The sequence below is a fragment of the Gracilinanus agilis genome, chromosome 3, assembly GCF_016433145.1.
Source record: "Gracilinanus agilis isolate LMUSP501 chromosome 3, AgileGrace, whole genome shotgun sequence".
Taxonomy (NCBI): Eukaryota; Metazoa; Chordata; class Mammalia; order Didelphimorphia; family Didelphidae; genus Gracilinanus; species Gracilinanus agilis.
The window spans coordinates 625,561,529-625,586,930 of NC_058132.1; the positions used below are offsets into that span (position 1 = coordinate 625,561,529).

Here is a 25,402-nt window from a genome sequence, read left to right on the forward strand (position 1 = left end):
ATCAACCTTAAATTTCATTTTTTGGGGGGGGGGGTTGGGGAGGATAGTCTTAATTGTTAGAAAGTTTTTCTCTCATCAAGTCTGAATTTGCTCATTTGTAGATTCTTCCCAGTCTTCCTAGTTTTGTTTTCAAAAAGATGCCTGTTATGAAACAGCCTTTCAAATACTTAGAACGACAGTATGACAAATTGAGAACCAGAAGAGACTTCAGAGTCTGTCTTTAGTCTGATCTCTTCATTGTACAGATGAGAATCCTTGGGCTCAGGGAGATGAGTGTCTTAAAGACAGTGCCTGATCTTTCCTGTGTTTCTCTTTTCCTAGTTAAATTTCTTTGGTCCCTTCAAATTACCCTCACATGAAATGGACTGAAGCTCCTTTATCATGCTGGTTGTTTTCCTCTTGGCCATTTTTTTGGCTTATCAATGTCTTTTCTAAATTGTGATACCCAGGACCAAGCACAGTGAACCAGGTATATATTGACCAAGACAAAATATAGTAGGATTCTTACATTCTAAATTCTGGATGCTATGATTACCTTAATTTAATCTAAGTTTGCATTAGTTTTCTTGGTTTCTGCATTAGGCTGTTTACTTATGTTGAACTTTCTTTCAGGCACCTAAAATCCCCAGACAGACTGCTGCCCAGCAGGTTTCCCCTGTCCTATATTTGTGAAATTGATCTCTAGAATCTATCTATGATTTTATATTTACCTTATTAAATTTAATCCTATCTGGAATTATGCCCAGGCAGTTATTGACCCAGCAATACCACTGTTGAGTCTGTTTCCCAAGGAGATCAGGGAAAAAGAAAAAGAACCTGTATGCTCCAAAATATTCATAGTAGCCCTCTTTGGAGAGGTAAAGAAATGGAAATCGAGGGGGATGCCTGTCAAAGTGGAGAATGGCTGAACAAGTTGTAGCATATGATTATGATGGAATACTACTGCAAAAGTCAGAAATGATGAATAGGTTAATTTTTAAAGAACTTGGAAAGAGAAAAAATTATAAAAAAACAAAATAAGTAGAACCAAGAGACATTATTTACAGCTACAGAATTAATGTTTGAAGAATGACTTGTGAATGTCTACCTCCAGAGAAAGAACAGATATGTAGAAACACAAAAGACACTTTATATATATTTTATTTATTTATTTTTTTGTCAAGTGATACCTTCTCTAGTTTGGGAGGAGAGGGAAGAAGAGAGATACCTGGGAATTTTAATGTAACCAACAACAACAACAAATCAATTTAAAAAATCATTCTAAACTTCATCATATTAGATTTAGCCCAGGGTTCTTTCCATATAATAATGACAGCTAGCATTTATATAGCACTTTTAGATTTGCAAAGAACTTTGCAAATATTAACTCATTTGATCCTCACAACAACTCCGCTAGGAGTTAGGTATTATTAAACCAAGGCAGACTGAGTTTGCGTTTGTCCAGAGTCATACAGGTAATAAATATATGAGTCAAGATTCAAATTTAGTTCTTTTTGACCAAGTCCAGTTCTCTATCCACTATACCACCTAGATCAAGGGTCTGCAACGTATGGCTCTCCAGCCATATCTGGCTCTTTTCAAGGCTAGATATGGCTCTTTCTGCAAGAGCCATAAAGTCCATTTTTTTTCAGGCGCTGTTACAGGAGCAGCACTGTACGGCTCTCATGAAATTACATTTTAAAAAATGCGGCGTTTATGGCTCTCATGGCCAAAAAGGTTGCTGACCCCTGACCTAGAGGCTGAAGAATGAAGATTCTCCTTAGGAGAACTTAAGAAATTATTACATGGCTTTAAAAAATAAAATAAAATAACAACAACAACAACAAAGGCAGCTAGGTGGTACAGTGGATAGAGTGCCAGATCTGGAGTTGGGAAGACTCTTCTTCCTGAGTTCAAATCTAGTTTAGAACCTATCTATGACTTTATATTTACCTTATTAAATTTCATCCTGTCTGGAATTATGAGGAGTAGCTGTGTGACCCTGGACAAGCCACTGAACCCTGTTTGTCTCAGTTTCCTCATCTGTAAAATGAGCTGAAGAAGGAAATGGCAAACCACTCCAGTATCTTTGCCATGAAAACCTTGAAGAGTTGGACAAGACTGAAAAACAACTTAATATCTTGGACTACAAAATATCAGTGGATGGAAAGCCTTTGACAATCTCTCAAAAAAAAAGTCTCATATTTAAGATATTTTTTGAATTCTAAATCTATCAATTAGTATATAGGCTATTTCTTTCAGCTTTGTGTCATCTGAAAACTAGATAAGCCTGCCATCTTAGTTTAGTTGGTTGCTTTTTTTTAGGCCCTTACTTTCTGTCTTAGAATCAACATTAAGTATTGGTTCCAAGGAAGAAGAACTGTAAGGACTAGGCAACTGGGTTTTATAATAACAATGTCCAATCCCCCTTGCACAAATCTCATCCTTACAGTTTAAGTGACTTGCCTAGGGTGGCACAGCTAGAAAATGTCTGAGGCTCAGTTTGGAACCAAGATCTCCAAAGCTGGCTTTCTATCCACTGAGCTGCCCCTGCTATCTTTATTTCTAGTCAAGTCATTGTGAAGAATGCAACAGGGTCGAGAATAGAACCCTGGGATGCTCTCCTGGCTACCTCCTTCCAAGGTGATATGGAACCATTGCACTACATTAGTCAGTGGTAAACAAATCTAATTGCCCTATTAGCTGCTGTACTTCTCTCCTTCTTTCCCACTGTAATAACATGAGAACATTTGGTAAATGCTTTGCTCAAATCTAGCTAACTTCTATCTACTCCATTTCCCTCATCTCCCAATTGAGTTATCTTGTCAAGAAAAACCAAATGAGGCTAGCCTGGCACGAATCCCATGTGGAGTCAATATGGTATCCCCTATGCCGTTAATGAAATAGAGTCTATTTAATAGACATTTGTCTGGAAATCAGTTGGTGAGCCAATGAGCATTGATGAACCATTTACTATGTATCAAGCTCTGTGATGAGCCCTGGAAATACAAAATAAAGGCAACAAATGAGGTCCCCACTCTCAAGGAGCTCCCATTGTAATGGCAGTGACAACAGGCAAGAAATTATTCTGCACATGAGATAAATAAGGTGTAAAAGGAAGATAATTCTAGGCGGGAAGGAGAAGGAGCAAGCAGACACAGAAGGGCCTCCTGGAAAAGGTGGCATTTGAGAGGAGTCTTTTAAAAAAAATTTTAATTCAACCCTCCGTCTCCCATTACATGTAAAAACAGTTTTCACCATTTTTCAAAGAATATTGAGTCTTGAATTCTCTCCCTCCCTCTCTCTATCTCTCTCCCTGCTCCCCTTGAGATGGGAGGTGAATCTTGAAGGTATCCAAAAAAGAAAAGAGGCAGGAGTGAGGAGAGAAACACATTTCAGGCACGAGAGCCACCCATACAAATGCATGGCGTCCAGAGATGGAATGCCTCTGTGTGAGAAAGGGATGAAGACATTGAATCTGAGTCTCTGAGTCTTATAGGCATCAAGTACAACTTGGTGGTCAACTTGGGTCTTGGTGGAATTTAAGATTCCTGTTAATAGGAATCCGATTTCGACATTGAAGGGAGTCAGCTATGCCTCCCTTCTCTGATCTCCTGAGGACCTAAAGATCTGCCCCCTTCTTTTTTATATTAAGATCATTTGTGAAGGTGTTGACCCTCCTCCAGGAGGGTAAGCTCATGGAAGGCAGTCAGTTGTCTCCTTCATTTTTCCCTTTCTTGCAGGGTCTAGCATAATGTTTTGCACATTAAAAGATACAAAGTTTGTTGAATTGGAATTTTTTGAGGTTAATCTCGGGGTTGGAGATGTCCGTGTGCCAGAGTAAGTTCCATAAGTACATGAATTCCTAGATAGACTTCAACCCCTCCCCTGGCCCTATTCTGTTTATTTTTCTTTCTTTTTAACTAAGAGTGGTCTTTAAGTCACCAGGTAGAGAAAGGAATTTGTTCAGTCCTTTCCACCAGGAGCCTGGGGCTTCTACCTCAGTCAACAATTTACTTATTTATTCATTAAAATCCTTCCCTTCTGTCTTAAGAGGACACTAAGGAGACAAGAGAGATGCTAAGCAATGGGGGTTAAGGGACTTGCACAGGGTCACATAGCTGGGAAATGTCAGAGGTCAGATTTGAATCAGTGAACATTTATTAAACATTTTACACAGAGTATTGTCCTACATGCTACTGGGCTGGTGGGAAGGTCCACAAAGACTGATTAAATGAGGCCCCTACTTTCTTCTTGGAGCTCACAATCTACCACCAGAGTACAAGATAACAATTATCTTTTAATAGCTGAAAGGTTTTCTGGTGGAAGAAACCCATCATTTGTTTTGGTTGGCCCCAGGGGATAGAGCTTGGAGCAATGTGCTGAGATGGATACTTGAGCCTTTAGTTGAATATAAGATACAATTTCCCTAACATTTATAGCTGCCCAAAAAGGCTGCTTTGGGAGGTAGTGAGTTTCTGATTCTTGGAAGTATTTAAACTAAAGCTGGATGTGAATTTATCAAGCAAGTTTGCAGTGGAGTTTCTTATTCAGACATTCCTATTCCTCATTCAGGTCGGATGAGACAGTTGACCCCTGGATGTTCCTTAGAAATCAGAAATGCTATGACAGATGGCAAGTGCCTAAGAGGGGGGCCAACTGGATGCTGTGTGTATGTGTGAGGTCTGTCTGATGGATGAGGACCAAGAAAGGCTTCAAAGAAGATAATGCATTTGAGGCTGGTCTTAAAGGACCCTGTAGGGTTACAGCAGGTGGGGAATGTGGCCAGGGAGCCCTGAAAAGGTACAAAAGCACGAACGGTAAAGCTGAAAAGATAAGATGGGTGCAATTTGTCCGGAGGCTTGAATGCCAGGCTAAGAATTTAAACTATCTGGGAGACAAAGGCGGACCCCTTAGATGTCAGCTCTGCATAATAAAAGGGAGATGAATTTGGCCGGTGGGACAGAGGTAGGCAGAGGGGAGTCAGCATTTAAATTGATTGTACTTTGCCAGGTCTGGTGCTAAGAGCTTAGATACCAGGTTTGGAAGACCTGTGACTAGGAGGACGGTCCTAAGGGCCATGTGCCGGGAATAAATGGGATGGGATGGGGAAAATGGAAAAGAAGTTTCATTGGTTTAGGGGTGTGTGTGTGTGTGTGTGTGTGTGTGTGTGTGTGTGTGTGTGATGAGGAAATCAAAGAGAATGTGGATAACGGAATACAGCGGGAAGGGAGAGAGGGAAGGAAGAAAAGGAAAGGACGGAGGGAAGGACAGGGGATGAAGGGAAGAGAGGAAGAGGAGGAGGAAAGATGGGAGCGAGAGAAGGCTGGTGCGGAAGAGGGGAAAAGGGAGGGAGGAAGGGAGGGAAGGCCGGAGGAAGGAAAGCAGGAAGGGAGGAAGGATGATGGATGGATGAATGAATGCTTTTATTGCACGATTTATGGAGCGCCTCCTTTGGGCCAGGTTCCTTGCTAAGTGCTGAGCACACAGAGAATGCCCCCAAAGGGCTCCCTGGCTCCCCAGGGTAGCCAGCATGCACCCCACGCCAGACCCACAAACTTGGTGGAGAACCGATGGTCCCGAGCAGATTTGCAGAGGGAGGGTGCCAAGCCTGGGCACGCCCACTCCCCCGTTGCGCGCACACTGCCTGCAGTGACTCCTCCCGTCCAGACGAGGGCGGAGGCGGTCACTTGGCCTGCGGCCGCCCCGGGGCGGGCCTCCTCTTGGCCGTTCCCCTTCCTTGTCTTTTCCCCTCAGGAGAAGTCGAGAAGGTGGTGGCGGCGGCGGCAGCAGTGGTAGGGGCAGGGGCAGCGGCGGCGGCAGCAGCGACCGGGGTCGGCGCTCGTTGTGGGCCGCTTGTTGGGGTAGTCCAGTGAGCGGGCGCGCGGAGGCTGCGGCGGGGCGGCCCGAGGGCCGGGACCGTGCCGGGTCGGGCCGTGCCGGGCCAAGCCGAGTCGAGCCGGGGGTGCCTGAGCGCGGCGGCGACGGCTGACAGGAGAGCGGGTGGTGCGCGGTGCGGGGTCCGGGCGCAGCGCCGCCCGGCTCCCTCCCTCTCCTCCCCGCCGCGGCCATGGCGGCCAGCGCGAAGCGGAAGCAGGAGGAGAAGCACCTGAAGATGCTGCGGGACATGACCGGCCTCGCGCACAACCGCAAGTGCTTCGACTGTGACCAGCGGGGCCCCACCTACGTGAACATGACCGTGGGCTCCTTCGTGTGTACCTCTTGCTCCGGCAGCTTGTGAGTGCGGGCGGGGGTGGGGGTGGGGGCGCGGGATCCTTTGTGTGCCCCGCCTATCGGGATTCTCAGGGGAGGGAGGGAGGCACCTGCCTTCGGACCGGGTGTGTGTGTGTGTGTGTGTGTGGATCCTCTCAGGGAAACCTGCACGGAGGGCTCTAGGGAAGCCTGCAACCCCTGTACCAGGGCTCGGGGTGGGGGGGAGCTTCGGGAGTTGGAGCCGGGCCGGCTGGGAGGGGACGGGAGTTGTGTGTACACTTGACCCCGTTCTTCCGTCTCTGCAGGCTAGCCGCCCCACGGCTTGGTCCCTAGACCCCCAAAATAAAAGTTTCCGCGCCGGGGACCCTGGCGGTGGGCATTTGGTTTCCTTGATTGCATTTTCCTCATGAAAAATACTTGGCTCTAAGTTGTTGCTGCAGTCGTTCTTTTGATTTTCGGTTCGAAATTTTGGCATAAATTTTTAGAACGGGTTATCTAAGCCAGGATATGTATCTGGAAACCAGACTCCTTGTGCACATCAGTTACTTTGGAGCCAGAGTTGGTGAATGATTGGCCAAGAAGTAGTTGTTATTAGACACTTAAAAACCCTTGATTGTAAGATAAATATGGAGGAGAAAAGTATGCAGTTCGTGCATGAAGTGACTAATTTGGGGGAGGCTTGGATAGAAATTCAGGGCACGTCCAATAATGGACCTTTTAACATATATATACACGTGTATATGTATTTTCATACACACATATATGTATAATATATTTCTGTGTTCTCCCCAACTCTCCCCCCCACTTTGCTCTTGAATCAGCCAAACAATTAAGTGCAAAAAGTCCATTTTTAAATTTGAACAAAATTGGGGAGATTTCATGACACTTCTGGTGAATGTATTACAGAATTAAAGCAGAAGCAGAAAATCATGGACTTTGTAGAGATCGAAGCAATGGAAAGATCCTAGAGTTGAAATGGACCTCAGAGATTATCTACTTTCTCCCCCTCATTTTTGACATAAAAACGGAAATCCAGAGATTATATGACTTGCCCTGAGGTCATACAGCACTGAAATTAAAGTCATAGGATCACAACTTTTAAATTGATCTTTTACTTTTTTGGCCTTATACCATATCTTTGAAATAAATGTTAAACTTTTATAGTGTATCTCAGATGATTTGATTTTCTTATTTACATACAAACTTAAAAAACATCCCTGCTGGAAGAGAGGATTTTTGCTTACAGTGAAACCATTCAGAAACATCCATAGCAGAGAAATTAATAGATTTGTTGTTTGCAGCTCACTTTAATAAATGTAAAATTGAAGAAATTTTAAATATTTTCAAATTCCTTCCAAAATTCCAGTTATTTGAAGAAAATATTCAGAATAAGCAGATTGCAGTACAATGAGAGAATTTAGGTACCTCTTAGTGTTGTAACAGGATTTGACTTTTAATGGTTTGGGACTTCTTTCATGTAATTATTCTTAGGTACCTATATGAAATACTGCAGAAAGGCAGTTTTTGAGGTAGCCAGTTGGCATAGATAGATCCTCCCTCCTGGAGGACCTGGATTCAGATTTGGCCTAGACATTTCAGTAACTGGGTGTCCCTTGGGCAAGTAACTTAACACCCTTTTTGCCTAGTCCTTGCCCTTGTGTCATAGAACCATTAAAGTAAAGATTGAAAAGAAAAGGCAGTTTTTGTTTTCTTTTTTTTTTTTTTTTTTTAATTTTTTTTTTAAACCCTTGTACTTCGGTGTATTATCTCATAGGTGGATGATTGGTAAGGGTGGGCAATGGGGGTCAAGTGACTTGCCCAGGGTCACACAGCTGGGAAGTGGCTGAGGCCGGGTTTGAACCTAGGACCTCCTGTCTCTAGGCCTGACTCTCACTCCACTGAGCTACCCAGCTGCCCCAAAAAGGCAGTTTTTGAAGATAGTTTTGCTACTGAAAAGAAAATGGAAATTCTGACAATTTAAAATATTTAACATAGTTTTGTTTAGTGCAGTACTAATCACATAATTGAGAATAATGGCTTTCTGGATTTGAATTCTGATTTTCAGGATAACCACAATTCTTGCAGAATTGAAAAAAAGCAATTTTGTGTGTAGTATAATGATAACTAAACTGAATGAATTGGTCCAATATTGAATTTCCTTAGAACAGTTTACTTTTTTTTTAATCATCAGTTATGATTAATATTTGCTTCCCTGTTCACTTCTGTGTGTGTGTTTTTTGTTTGTTTGTTTTTTTTTTTTTTTTGCATAGAATCTCTTGTGTGTATGCTTGTTTGTGGAAAAAGAAATTCAGAAGGAATATGGGTTTTGGGCTAGAAGTGATTTTAGAGACTGTCTTGGAGGTCCAGCTTCCTCCTTTTGCAGATGAGAAAACAAAGGCTGAGACATGTTAAGTGACTTGCCTAAGGTAACACATAAATACACATAAATATATGTAAATATATATAAAAATCTAATAAGTTGTCTCAGGAAGGATTTGAACACAGATCTGTATCTTTTTGTTTGCTACTCACTATGTGATGTCAGTCACCTAGTCTCTGTGGCCAGTTTCTACCTTTGTAAAATAAGGATAATAGCACCTTCTCCTCTAGGGTTGTTGTGAGGGTAAAATGAGATAATAGTTATAAAGCACTTTGCAAACCTTAAGTCACTATATAAATGCTTATTATTACCACTTAAAGTATAGTTGATGTATATTCTAGCCAGCCAGATAGGGAGGTTTATATTTAGGTATTGGGTTTTTCACCTGAAGCTCAAATAGAGCTGGCTCTGTTTCTTGAATAAATGTACAAATTTCAAGCATCTGGTTTTTATGTTTATCTCACCATGTTTATAAAATCTTTTTTTTTTTAAACCCTTAACTTTCGGTGTATTGTCTCATAGGTGGAAGAGTGGTAAGGGTGGGCAATGGGGGTCAAGTGACTTGCCCAGGGTCACACAGCTGGGAAGTGGCTGAGGCCGGATTTGAACCTAGGACCTCCTGTCTCTAGGCATGACTCTCAATTCACTGAGTTACCCAGCTGCCCCCCATGCTTATAAAATCTTAAAGTATGCATGCAGTAGACATTACTTTTTGTACTTACAGATAAGTGCTAAAAACTATAGTTCAAAAATTTTAACAATATCTGTTTAAAAAAATTTTTTTATCAGGAATATGACAGAATTTCTGCTAATTTAAGAGCCTGTGAACTATTGTGAGTCAGGAACTTGTAGGGGAAATAAAGCCTAATGTAACTTTTCAAACATAGTTTCTTTTGCCTTTAGTTGAACTGCTATACCTCATTATTTTATCTGTTGCTATAAAATGTAGTAGTATTTAGTGTGGGAATTTGCAATTGACTAAAACTTTTAAAGACTGTATTCCTCCTACTATCCTACTCATCTGCTAAACAGTGCTAGAAGATGTCATGAAACTGCAGATGGGCCCACTACACATTTGTTATCTGATCTCAACTGGTTCTCACTGATTCAGAGCAGTTCTTTTATTCTTCTTAGATCAGTGCTTTATTTCATTTGCCAAAGTGGCTTCTCTAAAATTCTCTCCTCAAGCTCTCCGTATTATTTCCACCCACTCTTTCAGTTAATGATCTAGCCTCATCACACAAACACACAAAAGTAAAATGTCCATTCGTAAAGAGCAAACCCTTCTCTTTGACAAACCCAATCTCTCAACATATATATATATCCCCATCCACTTCCATCTTCACCAGAAAACTACCTTACTGTCATTCCTAATCTCTCTAAAGATGAATAATCTTGAAAAAATTTGAATCTCTTATTTTAATGGTTCCTTTTCCTACAAACATAACTATGCATCCTCCTTAAAAAAAACCTCACTAAATCCTCCCATACTTTGTCCTATGTATCTCCCTTAATCAACTAAACTCCTTGACAAAGCTATCTACATTGAGTGCCTTCATTTCTTCTTTTTTTCATTCTCTTCTAAGCTCTCTGCAGGCTGGCTTTGGGCTTCATTTTTCTGAAGCTACGTTCACCAGGTTTACCAATGATCTCTTCATTTACAGATCTAATGGTTTTTCTCAAACCCACTTCTTGACTTCTCTGCTCCATTTGATATTCTTAATCATCTCCCTTGAATACTTTCTCCATTTTTATAATAGTATTTCTGCCTTGATTGTCCAAGTTGCAGGCTTGATTGCTTCTTTTGAGCCTCCCTTTTGGTTCTGACATGTGCCCCAAGCTTCTGCCCTAGGTTCTTTTTTTCCCCATTTATAGTATCATAATTGGTGATCTCATCAGCTCCTATTTTTGCTGATGATTTCTAGATGTATTTATCCATCTCTCTTTAGACTCTTCTGACCTTCAATCCTACATCACCAACTGCCTTACAATAGGCAATTTAAAACTGGATGTCCCATATGCATTCCCAACTCAACATGTCCCAAAGCAAGATTCTTTTACTCATGACTAAAGAGGGCACCACCATTCTTCTAGTCACTCAGGTTCACAACCTTTGCATTAAGTGACTCCTCATTTTACCTTACAGTGGTGAAATTTTATCATTTCTGTATCTAACATCTACATCTTTTTCCTCCTCTACTCCCACTACTACATAACACAGAAGTACATCCCTCATCACTTTTTCCATTTCTACTGTTGTAACAATCTTCTGTTTGGTCTTCTTGTTTCAATCCTTTTCCCACTCTAAGTCTATCTTTCCACATAGTTACCAAAGTGATTTTCTTAGATCACTAACATCACTCTCTTACTCAGTAAACTGTAGTAGCACACTCAAGGATTAAATAGCATCCTTTGGTTGTCATTTAAAGCTTCTCATAAGGTAGCCTCTTCCAACCTTTCCATTTTTCCCACATCATCTCCATATTCATTACAGTCTGGCTATACTGGCCTACTTCCTATTCCTCATACAGGACATGTCCTTTCCTTTCTTCTTACCTTTTATTGTCCAGCCCAATGCCTGGAATACACACTTCTCATGTCTCCCTCTTAGAATCCCTACTTTTTTTCCACCAAGATTCAGCTTCCACCACATCTACAGAAGTTCTTTCTTGGTCCCTGTCACCTTTTCCTTACTATTTTATCACCAATTTTTAGTCTATCTACTCTGTATTTTGTAGGTACCTATTTATATACAGGTTTCTTCATTAGAATGTAAGCTTCTTAAGGGCTGAGACTGTTTTTTTCTTTGTCCTCAGCAGTTAACATAACTGTCTAGCATGTGGTACTAAGTACTTGATAAATGCTTGTCTTTTAATTGAAGAGTTTACTTTAGAGAAATTAAACTATTTTAGTGAGTCTTGAAATCATTTTAAGTGATTGATAGGTAATAGAAATGAAAGCATAATAATGATTAAGTTTGTTTTAAGAGGGAAGAATTAAAATTTTATTTTTAGACATGATTTATAGAGAGACAATGTGGTATGGTGGGTAGAGATCTTTCTCTCTCCCTCCCCTTCCTCTACTTTATCCCTCCTCCCCCTCAGCATTGCAGATGGATTTCAAGCTGGGCCCAAAATTAAGTAGAAAAATTGAATTGCCTGTGGGAAACTGTAGAGCTCCATTAATGACCCCACACTTCCCCAGAAACAAAGACCTGTCTTTAAAAACAATGCCTTTTAAAAAAAGAAATTCTAAAAAAAATCAACTACTTCAACTTCTTTTTTTAATTATTATTATTATTTTTTAAACAACATCAACTTCTTTCATAGACTATCCCTTATAACAGTGATGGTGAACCTTTTAGAGATGGAGTGCTGGGCCCCACTCCCAGACCAAGTGCTATGCCCTTCCCCCCACCATATGCTGGGAGCATCCTTACCCTCCTTACCCACACAGGAGAGGGAAAAAGTGCCCCCATTGGGCTGCTGGGTGAGGGGTGGGTGGAGTGAATAATGTCTTCTTTGAGTGTAGAGAGGGAGAAGGGAGTGGCCTGAGTGCTCTGCTCCCCTCCAGTTCTTCCACCTATGATCCACCCACCTTACCCCTGGGTGCTCCCATGGGGCTGCTGGGAAGAGAGGGGTGGGGGATGTGAAAAAATGTCTTCAGGCACAGTGAAGAGGGGGAGGGGAGTTGCGGAAGAAGGATGGCTGAGTGCCTGCAGAGAGTGCTCTGCACTTTGGCACTTGTGCCATAGGCTCACCATCACTACCTTATAATAAAGAGTAAAAAGCAGTTCATTTAAAGGTATATGTTGAGTTTGGCAGAAAGTTAGGATATTGAAAGGGTTAGCAATTTGTAGCTAAAGTTCACCAGCTCCTAGATTTAGAGTTGGAAAGAACTTGGGAGGCTATCTAGTTTCATCTCATTTTATAGATGAAGGAACAGATACCCAGAGAGAGACAGATTTAGTTAAGTTCATACTCCAAACACAGCACTTTAGCTAAAATTAAAAGTGAACTATATTTTGTTGCAAATCCTTTTGACTTTCTTTAGTTGTGTTAATTTTCTTTAAACTAACAGGACTAAAGTTATCGCAACCCAGTCAAATGATAGGGAAGCTGGCAAGGCATACTGGATTTTGAAGATTTGTCTAAGAGTTTTGAAGTCCTGAGTTTAGGACTGGCTGGGTGGGTGGGAGGTGGGGGAATTCTCTCTGTGGGACCATATGGGCAATTTGCTTAATGCCACGGGCAAATGAGATAAGAAGTAACACACACCCACTCTTCCCAACTGGACATGGCTACAAATTGAGTATAAATGAGTGAATCAAACAACAAATATTTATTAAATACCTACTTAGTGTCAAGCACTAGGGATACAAATTAAAGCAAAAAACAATCCCTGTTCTCAAGGAGGCTAAGGTCTATTTGGGAAAACAACTTGAAAACAGCTATATACAGGTAAAATGTATACAGGATAACTTGGAGATATACAAACATATATATATGATATACTGGAGATGATTAATCATCAAAGGGAAGTACTGGTCATTAAAGAGGAAGAAGTAAGGCTTCTTGTTGTAGAAGGTAGTGTTTTAACTGAGTTTTAACAGAAGCTAGGAGCTGGGAATAAGGAGAGAGAGAATTCCAGGTATTGGGGAGAGCCAATAAAAATGCCCAGAGTTGAGTGTCTTAATCTAGAAATAGCAAGGCTGACAATGTCACAGGATTACAGAATAAGAGTTTGTGTGTGGGGTGGGGTAAGATAAGAAGGGTTAACTTTATGAAGGGCCTTAAAAGCCAAACAGAAGATTTTATATTTCCTCCTGTAGGTAGAAGGGAGCTACTCGAGTTTATTGAGTAGAAGAGTAATATCATTGGGCTTGTCCTTTAAGAAGATCAATTTGGCAGCCGAATGGATGTTAGACTAGAGTGGGGAAAATATATATTTTTTAATAATTCAAAGGTATTTTATTTTTCCATTTACACGTAATAACAATTTTCATCATGCATTTTCCAAAAGTATAAGATCCTGGGGCAGCTGGGTAGCTCAGTGGAGTGAGAGTCAGGCCTAGAGACAGGAGGTCCTAGGTTCAAACCCGGCCTCAGCCACTTCCCAGCTGTGTGACCCTGGGCAAGTCACTTGACCCCCATTGCCCACCCTTACCAATCTTCCACCTATGAGACAATACACCGAAGTACAAGGGTTTAAAAAAAAAAGTATAAGATCCAATTTGTCTGTCTCTCCATTCCCTCTTGCCTCTTATAGAAAGTAAGTAATTTGATCAGGGTTATACATGTAGTATGCAAAACATACTTTCATATTGGTCATTGTTTTAAGAAAATACTCGTTTAAAACCAAAATCTCAAAATAAATGAATAAATAATATGAAAAATAGCATGCTTTGATCTGCATGTGACTTCAACAGTTCTTTCTCTGGAGGTGGATAGCATTCTTTGTCATAAGTCCTTCAGAATTATCCTCTATGATTGTATTCTTGGGAGTAGCCAAATCTATCATAGTTGATTAGCATACAGTATTGCTGTTACTGTTTGCAGTATTCTCCCAGTTATTATTATTTTGCTCTGCATCAATTCATGAAGGTCTTTCCAGCTTTTTCTGAAATTATCCTGCTCATTGTTTTTTATGCACAATAGTGTTCCATCTCCAACACATACCACAATTTGTTCTTTCATTCCCAAATTGATAGACATTGAGCAGGGAGAATCTTGAACCAGGCTGACCCACTGACAGACTGATGAGAGCTGCGCTACCATAGTGGCAATGTTAGAAGAGAGAAGGGGACATAGACAAGAGATGGTAGGAAATGAAAGTGATAGAACTTGGCAACAGATTGGATGTGGAAGGTGAGAGAGAGTGAAGAGTTACCTAAGTTGTCAACCTGGGGGCTGAGAGAATGAGTACTAGAGATACTAGGGTACGGAAAGTTAAGCATTTCATACCTCCAAGGAGGCTATGCTATTAGGTATGATCATGAAAGACCTTAGATGAAAAATGGTGTATGAACTAGCGATTCCAAAAGGTAGGTGAAGTGAGAGGAATGGAGGATAGCCATATTACAAAGATGTAGAGATGGGAGATGGAATTGTATGTGAGGAACAGAAAGTAGGCCAGTGTGGCTAGATGTACAGAAAAACTAGGAAGGTAGAAAGGGCTCACATGCAGAAACAAAAATGTCAAACAAAAGATCTTGTATTTACTTCTGGAGGTAATTAATAAGTAAATGCTATCATTGGAGTTTTTTGAGTAGGAGGTTTTGATAGCTTTATGGAGTATGGTTTGGAGTGAGAAGATACTTGAGGTACCTAAGCCATTTAGAAGATTATAGTAGTCCAGGAAAGAGGGTGATTAGAGGCTGAATTACAATGCAAGAGGTGGTGGAAATAGAAGTTGGGATGAGTGAGAATGAAGAATTGAGAATGACACTGATATTATATGAGCCTGGGTGACTTAGAGGAAGGCCCTGTGTAATAATAGGAAAATTAAGAGGAGTGGGTTTTCAGGGAAAAGAATTTGAGATGTTGGTGGAATGTCTAGTTTGAAATGTCCAGTAGGCATTTGGTGATGAGATGACTGTTGACAGTCAGGATAGACTAGGACTGATACATAGATTTTGGAGTCACTCTACTAGAGATGGTAACTGAACCCATGGGAGCTGATGAAGTTACCAAGAGAGGGTATAGAGAGAAAAGAGAAAAGGACCTTGGAGAGGGTTGGGGGATAGCATCACAGTTAATGTAGCATAGATTTTGAATTGGCAAATGATATTAAGGAGCACTTAAACATATAGGAAGAGAGCTAAGAAGGGAGCAGGTAAACCCAGATGGGGGAGAGTATTTAGGAAGAGAGTGGGTGATCAGCAATGTCAGATGATGAAGAGATAAAAAAATATGAGGGTAAAGAACAACCTATTAGATTTACTTAGTAACTTTGGAGAGACTTCTCTTGTTTCAGAGTGAAATACCTTTTAACAATTAGTTGAACAAATATAAAATATATTTTTTCAGGCATTGAGCAATTCTTTTTTCTCTTTCGCCCTCTCCAAAGAAAAACAAAACTCTTGCACCAAATATACATATTAACAGATAATTAAAAAAGAGTTGTGTTTGAAGCACAATTGGGGTTGTGGGGGATATAAAAGCAACTAAAAATTCTCTAAAATATCTGAGCTTTTCTCATAATAAATCTGTGAAGCCATTTGTATAGGAAGCATTATGCAAACTTTTTTATAAATGAAGAAACCTTAGTCATAAAGGGGTTAAGAGATTCACAAATGTCACAAAATATTACAAGTATGATAATCAAGTCTCCTTATCATCTAGATAAGTAAGCCATCCATAATCAGAGCCAGTTTTATGTCTTCAAGAATAGGTTAAGCCAGACTAACTTTGTTTTTAAAAATAATTACTAGATGGATACTTGTTATGGTTGGAGAACCCAGATATCTTGTAATCAGGAAGACCATGGTTCAAATCCTGCCGATGATATACTGTATGCCGTTTTAGTGATTACCAGCAAGTCACTTAAACTTTGGGTCTCCCAGGAAACTTTCTAAGCTCCTATTTACATAGAGGCTGTTCTTTAATTCAGAAATTCAACCCCTCCCTTACCCAACTGAAATTACAGGTCCAAACCAAAAGTAAAATGGTATTTCAAGGTAAATGCAACTTTTCCTACACTTTAGCAAGGCATTTAAAAAAAATCATGCCATTTTTATGGGGGAAAATGTAGAGAATTTGGCTAGATAATAGTTAAGATTGTGAATTGCCATACCCAAAGATTGAACATTAATGATTCAATGTCACCTTTAGAAAGAGGTCTCTAGTGCTCCCAGGAATTTGTGTCCAACTTTGTGCACTTTAATTTCTTTTATTAACCACTTAGATAAAGACATAATTAGTATATCATATTTTTAATGAACTGGTAAAATTTTTAATGAGCTGGTAAACATAGCAAATTTATCACTAGCAAATAGACAGGATTTAGAAACAGTTTGATAATTGGACTTCTAATAAGAAAAAATCATTTGAAATTTAAGTCTTTGATTTAAGAAAAAGCTGCAGGTTTTAGTACAGTGCAAGCTCAGTTAATTGTGTTTTATGACAGCCTATATAGTCAGTATAGTTATTTAAAAAACCCTTACCTTCTGTCTTAGAATCAATGAAGGTAAGTGACTTGCTTGGAGGTCACATAGGTAGGTAGCATCTGAGGCCAGATTACCTCCTGTTTCTAGGCCTCTCAAACCACTGAGCCACCCAGCTGTATATAGTTTTTGACTAAACAATGACATTCTATTTAGGACTAGAGACTAGAGACTCTCTAGGACTGTTGTATCTGCCTTTCCAGGTCAGACTACATCTGGAATAATTGTTTTGTTGGTATCATTTTTTAGGAGGGACAGTGATAAACTGACAGGCATCCAGAAGAGGGCAACCAAGGTAATCAATTGAAGGAACTGGGCATATTAAGTTTGGAGAAAAGAAACACTAAGAGGACACGGTAACAGTTCTTAAAGGATTGGCCTCTGAAATAGGTATTTTACTCCTTTGGGTTGTTTCTTAAAGGCCATAACTAGAGGAGTATTAGGTAGAACTTGCAGAAAGCAGATTTAGACATTCTATAAGGAAAAACTAAAAATTAGTACAGTCCCAGAGTCTTGTCAGAGGAACACCCCTAACATGTTTCAGGGCTCCAGTAGAAGATTTTTGAGAAGACATGGGTAGTAGTGGAAAGGAATGAGAGGCCTTTGATGAGTTCAATTCCATTTAAATTCAGCATCCTTATTACTTACCTAGATCTTTGATTGGTAGGAGTTATTCACATTCTTGAGATCACAAATATATTGAAGTGATAACAACACCTCCTGCTGCCTTGCCTCCCCAACCCTCCCCTCACCCTCCAACCCCCACAAAAGAGGAGAAAACCCAGGCTACTGGTGTCTCATGTCAGGATTTCTTCTAGGTGCCTCTCCTCAGAGCCCTTGCTACTTCTCCCCTCCCTCCAACACATCTCTCCCAGCCCTTAGCATAGTATTTGGCATATAGAAAGTGCTTAATAAATGAGGGAAATGCAACATTTCATTTACAGAGTAATGAAAATAGTTGTAAATTTTTTTCCCATCTTAATTTACACACAGATAGCAGGTAAAGAGCCCCTCTCTTAGAAGGAATTTAAAGTCCCTTTCTGCATTCATAGTTTAGGAGTCTTAAGTTATTAAGAAAAAAACATGTTGATGGTGAAGGGAAACCATTTTTTTAGAAAAGGGAAATAGGGGGCAGCTGCATAGCTCAGTGGATTGCAAGGCCTAGGCAAGTCATTTAACCCCCATTGCCTAGCCCTTACTGCTCTTCTGCCTTAGAATCAATACATGGTGGTGATTCTAAGACTGAAGGTAAGGATTAAAAAAAAAAAGAAATGGGAAATAAAACTTTTATTGAAGTTTCATATATATATATCAAATGAAATAATATGCAAACAGCAACCTTTAAAGTGCCATATAAATGTTAATATACTTTTAATTGGAAAAAGTTCATTATTATAACTGTAGAAAGAGGCAAATCTGAGTATAGTGGTAGGAGAGCTGGTCTTAGAGTCAGGCTTAAGACCTGTCTTTGGGACACATAATTAGAAACAAAGAAAATTATAAGAATGCTTATAGTTTTCTTAAAATGTTTATGTAGCACAGTAAGCAATTTTGCTTTTTGTGAGACTTGTACTTATGATTAATTCAGGCTTTTTGAAGTTTATGCTAGAGGAGTACAAAATCTGGCAGATTATACTTTTGAGTACAGATGTACTTTTGAGTACAGAAATTAAAGGCTTTAAGTATATATGGATCTAAGAGATAGAACGTATGTGTCTTGTCATGAGACCAGTTAAGCATAATTTTGAGTGGTTGCCTTATTGCCAGGTTGGTCAGAGGGTGATGCATATTTTGGTCATATTAATTCTGAAAGATCATATACTAAGTCATAAGGGATGGGGATAATATAGCAACTTGTATCAAGGAGGGATTCCTTCTATTGACAAAGTACATATACTGAATATCTAAATTTAGTTTAAACTGTAATATTGAATTAACTTCAGTATTTGTCAAATTAGATAGTATATCAGTCTAAAAAAAATACTATAACTAGTAAAGTTTTTTTTTAAACCAGCCTCTTCCTTCTTTGCAGATAAGTAATTAATAAAACATTGAATGGACTAGCCCAAAAGGGCAGCCTTTTGAGCTTGGTGGGTCAAAATTTGCCAAATAACCGAGCATAACTTGGGTGGTGTGTCATTTAAAAAACCATAATTTTGTGATATTTATAGTTTAAATAACAAAAATGTATAATTGTAATATATAAACGTACTTAGTAAACCAAAATAGGTAAATTAATATAGGTAGAATTATCATCTATAGGGCACAGAGTGTCTACACTACACTACAGCAAATGTTTCATCCTCAGCATGTGGCCCTGTGTCATCGAAAAACGGCTATGCGTGTCACTGGTTTGCCATCACTGGACTAGGCCTTCACCTTCTGTGCTGCACAAATTTTTATTTTGTTGAGAAAAAAGGCTATATACGCAACTGTTTTAGAAATACTTTAAAGTGTAGACCACTACCAACAATATAGAACAAATCACATTCGTGAATGGTAGTAGCTAACACTGAAGATCTTAGGAGTTTTCATGTGTCTTAAGGCTCAATTTCCCCTCTCCCCCACATTCCATTAGTAGAAAACTTTTTAGAATATATTAGTCACCAGCAGATATTCTTTAAAATTATTTGTTTGCAAAAATATAGTTGCCAATGTTAGATTAGAAGTAATTGTAAACTTTTTTTGCACAGTATTTGAAGTGAGTGTATTAAGATTCATAATTTAGAGTTTTGCCTAAATATTTGCAACTTTAAAAAAAAAGTGGTTTTCTTGCCTAACAGTTTTCACTCGATAATTGTGACTAATATAATCCCAGTAAAAACACATTACAATTACTTAACTTTATATAATGGCAAAATTGGCCTAACAAAAAAAAGGAAATGATATATAATTAAAGAATATGTATTCTTGATTGTTTACCGTAGTTGCCAGGGATGAGTTTCTGTTCCAATAATAATTGTTAATTGAGTAGAATAGTAGTATAATTTCTTTGGGTCTCTGTTAACAAGTGGTGGTAGATGTTAACACAAATGGGAAGATGGTTTAAAATATTGAGATTTAAAAATGTTTAATTATATGATTTGTTGGAGTCTTAGACGTTTTTATTTTAATAAATTTTATAATCACAATATACCACACCCTTCTCTCTCTTATGGGTAACTTAAATATTACTAGGTTTAGAGAAAGGGGAGAAGGAGGACTGACTGGACAGGGATAACAGACTGGACTAAAAAACTGGGGAAACAAACCCCACCAAAGAACAAGGAATGGGAGATTATGGATTGGCAGTTGATACCAACTGCTACCACAGTTCCACCTAGCCTGGGAGTCTGTGAAACTAACAAGTGAGTAGACTGGGGCCAAAGAATTATAAAGACAGGTTTAATTAGATAAACTTTGGTTCTGAAGGAAGGGAAAGGGATGTCTATTCTAACAACCTATGGGCAAGTCTCTGGGTCAGGGAAGGAACTTATTTACACTAAGCTAAAGGCTATATTAGGCACAGCTGGACTATCAGGGATGGAAGTGGGATCCTCACTGCTGAGTCCTGTCCAAATCCAGCGATGATATAGCTCTCCTAGGTCCTCAGCCAGTAATCCTTGAGATGGGTAAGGTTAGGGAGTTAAACCAGCCTGAAATGACCAGTAGCCCAGGCCAGGTTTGACATTCTCAACCTAACTTCCCACAGACAGATGATTCTTCCTTCAGGATACCAGGATACAAACTCCACTTTCCCTGAGGTCACCCACTGAGTCAGTTAGTCAGCAGCAACTTGTACTCAGCTAATGTGGAGTCCATCCCAGGAGAGAGAGAGCCACTTCCTGCTTCCCCATTCCATTTAGAATTCTTCAGCCTTGCTTGATAAGCCTCGTAATAATACCTAATCTTAAACATTTATACCCTACTTTATTAATTTATCTACAACATCTCACATTTTCTAGATGGAAAACTGCACATTGGGAATAAGTAGCTAATTGAGATTCTCATCTGGAGAATGTAGGGAACCAGCATTTATTAAGTGCCTGCTATGTATTTGCCAGGCAAAAGTGCTTAATGCTTTGCAAATGTTGGCTCATTTGATCTTCCAACAACCCTGGAAAAATGGGTATTATGAAAATGGAGGCAAACAGGTTAAGGGACACACACAGAGTTGTTTAGCAAAGTGAGCAAACATATGGGGCCATGTTTTAAATTTGGTCTTTCTTGAAATCCTCTTTTGAGTTCTTCCAGAATCTATGTCCAAGTCATATTTTTCTTTTGGACTTTGCATGTTTTAGCTTTGCTTTTACTGTCTGTATCTGTGCCTTGCTCTTTGTCTCCATAAAAATTCTTTATGGTAGGTGCTTTTTTTTTTTTGTTGTCTGCTCATTTTTCTAAGCTTTTTGTCCGTAGGCTCTGTTCTCTGGGAGGTTAGGGTACCCTCTTAAGCTTCAGTCCTTCCTTGATGCTACCCTTAGCTTTATTTCTGGGTTTCTGCCAGTTTCAGTTCAACCAAGATAGTGTGATGGCCTGAGGGTTGGAAGCTCTGAGAGCCACCTCTCACTGCTGATTCAGTCAACCTTTGAGACTTCCAGTGGCTGAAATTCTCACTTTAGGCTTCAGCTTTTGGTCTCACTCTGGGCTTGATCAGGCTACATACACTGCAAACTGCCCTATCCTTGAGCTTTTGACAAAAGGTTCAGGGGGCCTAGCTTTGGGCCCACCAGCTACCCCCACTGGGATCCGTGTCCTCACCACAGGCTCTGGTTGGGACTCCTGGCCTCACTGGGCCCACACAGATAAGGCTGCTTCAGCACAGATTGCCTTGGGCTGGAATTTTGGACCCTACTGCAGGTTTGCTTGGAACCTTAAGTAGTGTGTCTTGGCTTTGACTTCTGTTTGCCCAGGTAGGATCTCAGGGTCTGTATGTTGCCTTGGGCTCAGGTTCAGAACCTGGCACAGCAGATGTGGATTGGGGGTTGGGGGGAGGATTGGGAGACTCATTCTTGACTTACTCCCTTGCTGTAGCCTCATGATGGCTGTGCTCCCCTCTCACCCCAGCATCCTAGATATTCTCTGCCTACCTTTTAGGTTTTTCTCTTCTTGAAAGTTGCTTCACTCTGTCTCCTTGTTGGTTCTTTCACTCCTGCATTTGTTTTGTGGCATTATTTTAAGATTTGTTGGAGGGAATTCTCATGGGGGTTTTGAGCTTCCCTGCTTCTGCTCTGCCATCTTGCCTCCGGAACTAGAAGTCTGAGTCTAATTTGGTCCTTATGACTAGTTCTAGCATTGTCTCCATTCTGTCACCTATCTGCCCATTATCACTGCTTTAAGTAATTTTGACACTTGGGAGAAAACTCTTTAAGAAATCACAAACTCTTGAGAAGAAAGAAAACCCTAAAGGGAGTTTGTTTTGATTTGGTTGACTCAGGGAAACAAATTAGTGTACTTTATAAAAAAAAACAAAAGAAAGGTAATAGAATGATTGGGAAGAGTGGAAGAATATGATTTGCTAGTAAATCCCATATAAGTTAAGAAGGTGTGGCATAAGAACCCACCCCTTCAGCCTCCCTCCCCCTTGCTACAGATGGGAGGAGAGGAGGTAGTACTCCCATTGGGCTACTGGGCAGGGGGACAAGTGATGTGAGGTGTGTGTGGAGAGGGAGAGGGGAGTGGCCTGAGCACTCTGTTCCCCTCCAGCTATGTGCCTCAAACCTAGCTCCTCTCCAAATCCACCATGAGAATCACCTTCACCACATACTCAGCAGGCTGCTGTCTATGCCACTCACTCATGTAGCATGTGTTCCTTCCTTTGGGCTGCTGGGCAGAGGGGCAATGATGGGAAAAATGTCCTTAGGTGCATAGAGAGGAAGAGGGGAACAGCTTCACCCTGAGTCCCTCTGGCTTTCTAGTAATGAAATCTGGTGAGTGACTATAGATGTGTCCACAGAGACGGGGCCATCTTTAGCACATATGCCATGGGTTCACCATCACTGATCTAGAGTATTATAAATTAAATTCTCTCATAAATAAGTTAATTTAAATTTTGATACAATAAATCCTTAACTAGTTCTTCTTTTAAAGAATAGAGTGTTATTTTATCAAAATAAAGAAGATAATTCCTTTGTTAGGACCATTAAGGATATTTGTTTTATAGAGACAGTGAAAAATGTTTGCCTTGTTAGTGTCTGCCATTTGTGGTCTTAGAATGACTTTTGTTTATTTGTTGTTGTTTTTTTTAAACCCTTAACTTCTGTGTATTGGCTAGGTGGAAGAGTGGTAAGAGTGGGCAGTGGGGATCAAGTGACTTGCCCAGGGTCACACAGTCGGGAAGTGTCTGAGGCTGTATTTGAACCTAGGACCTCCTGTCTCTAGGCCTGACTCTCAATCCACTAAGCTACCCAGCTGCCCCTTTAGAATGACTTTTGAAGGATAAATGAGTATAAATCCCACAGAACCGTGGTTAGTTCTGAGAGACACATTTTATGAAGGACATTGATGGTGTAAGATTTAAATTAATATCAATAACTCCAAGTATTATGTTTTATCACATTTATTAGTAATCACTTGAAGTAGAAGAAATAGAAGTACAAAGCTTAAGTATGACCATGTGAATAAAATTCACCTGCCTGGCTTTCACCCAATCTATATAATGGCCTTCCAGGAGGGGGCGGCGGGGTAAGGAAGCTATACTCAAAATATTGGTGAGAAGGAAAATGGGAAGCTGGGAAAGAGAGTTCTGGGGAGCAAATTCTAATTACACAGTAGCTGGAAACAAATCTGGAGGAGAGATAACCAAGATAGTAAAATAAAGGGCTTTGCTTCTTGTCATAGAACATTTAGGAATAATTTACTCTGGAGAAGGGAATAGGTATATATGAGACACACACACACACATCCTGATAACTGTCTTTAGATATTTAAAGGACTATATTTAGAAGAGGAATTAGACTTCTGTTTGTCCCCAGAGGACAGAATTATGAATAGTGGGAGGAAATTGCAAAGAAGCACATGTAAGTTTGATTTAAGGAAATGTTTAACTGACTTGCCCAAAAGCAAAATAAGCTGCTTTGGGAGAAAGTAGGTCCCCCTTTACTGGAAGAGATCTTCACGTAATCCTTTTTGATATATCCTAGATAAAATAATATTTCCTAAGATACTCTGCTGAAATAATACTAATGATACCTTCCATTTATATAGTGCTTTTAATACTTTGTCAGAATTAAAACTAAATGTACCATATGTCGACATGGAATCTAGTGACCCCAAACTTGTGGCCTAGTGAGATCTGATGAACCCTAAGTTTTAGGAATGGCTTGAAGGTTGGAGACCCCCAAAACTTGTGCTTGTTCCCTGTTGTTGTTCCCTGTTTTGAGAATCCACCCTGAAGGGAATCCCAGAGTAGCAGTTGCAGACTGAATAATGAACCCTAGAGTAAAGCTAAGTGATTCTTTTGCCTTAGGAGCTTCTCCCATTGTACCACATCCCCCTTTCAGGGATTGAACTCAGGACCTTCAGCTTACAAGACTGACATACTGCACTAAAGAGTCACTTAGCTTTACCCTAGGGTTCATTATTCAGTCTGCAACTGCTAGTCTAGGTGGATTCTCACGGGAACAGGGAACAGGGAACAAGCACAAGCTTTGGGGGTCTCCAACCTACAAGCCATTCCTAAAACTTGGGGTTCATCAGATCTCACTAGGCCACAAGTTTAGGGTCGCTAGATTCCATGTCGACACACATACCATTTTATGTTCATAATGACTATGAGGGTTAGGTAGGCTGGTGTTGGAAACTAGGACCAGAGAATTATGACTTAAGGGAATGTTATCCAAAACACAAAGGATGTGTGATTTCATAAATTTGTACCCTCTCACCAGCAAATCAGGGACCCATTTAAAATGTTGAAGGCTTTCTTCAATTTCTGCTGACCTCTTAAGAGGGTACTATTAGAGAATTATGGCTGTGTATCTGTCATCTTTTGCTCCGTACCACCTATTTCTTCTTGTCATTCATTTCCATGATAACTTCTTTTACTCTTCCTTCTATGAAAGTTCTCATTTGTGATGTGTTAATAGCCTGCTTATACCCACCACAAGCCTTTCAATGATAATTCATTTTTAATTCTTTGGAGGCCATTGTATTCTATATTTCCATTATCCAGCAAAACCCTGAGAATATTGGCATTAAAAATATGGACTTTTTTTTTTTTTTTTTTTTAACGTGAGAATCTGGATAGCATTGAAGGAGTTTTTCACTTTCTGGTGATCCAACCCAGTTTCCTTTTTCCTTTTTAATTCCAAAATTTAACTTCTGCATCCGTATTATCTGTCCGTGTGTGTGTGTGTAGATATAATATGTACACATACACATACACACATAAACTGATAGACTAGTTCTGTTTGTTTTCCATCCAAATGTGTGGCTTAATCTAGGTAGTAGATAGTCTTCATCCAGTTTGTATTTTCTGTGAAGATGGTCAAGACAAACTGTTGAGTATTATTTCTGGGAAACTGCAGTGTCCAGCTCTAGATGCAGTTAGTACAATTGCTATCCACAGGCAGAAGTATCTGGAAGACCAAACTATCCATAGAGAATCTTTCAGTTTAGACTCTGGTTCATCTTTATCATAGTCAAGAACAAACATCTTTCTCCTTATTTTATGACTCATCTGATGTTTATGA

The 25,402-nt window shown here is 39.9% G+C and overlaps 1 protein-coding gene across 4 annotated transcripts in view; it reads left to right on the forward strand.

The window, feature by feature from the left end:
• Nucleotides 1-5,864: 5,864 nt before the first annotated feature.
• AGFG1 (ArfGAP with FG repeats 1) overlaps nt 5,865-25,402 on the forward strand; it is a 113,251-nt gene continuing 93,713 nt past the window's right edge. For all 4 annotated transcript variants that reach the window (XM_044670816.1, XM_044670817.1, XM_044670818.1 and 1 more), the window contains exon 1: nt 5,865-6,216. In XM_044670816.1, the coding sequence (XP_044526751.1) occupies nt 6,050-6,216 (167 nt within the window). In that variant the 5' untranslated portion in view covers nt 5,865-6,049. The remainder of the gene's footprint in view (nt 6,217-25,402) is intronic.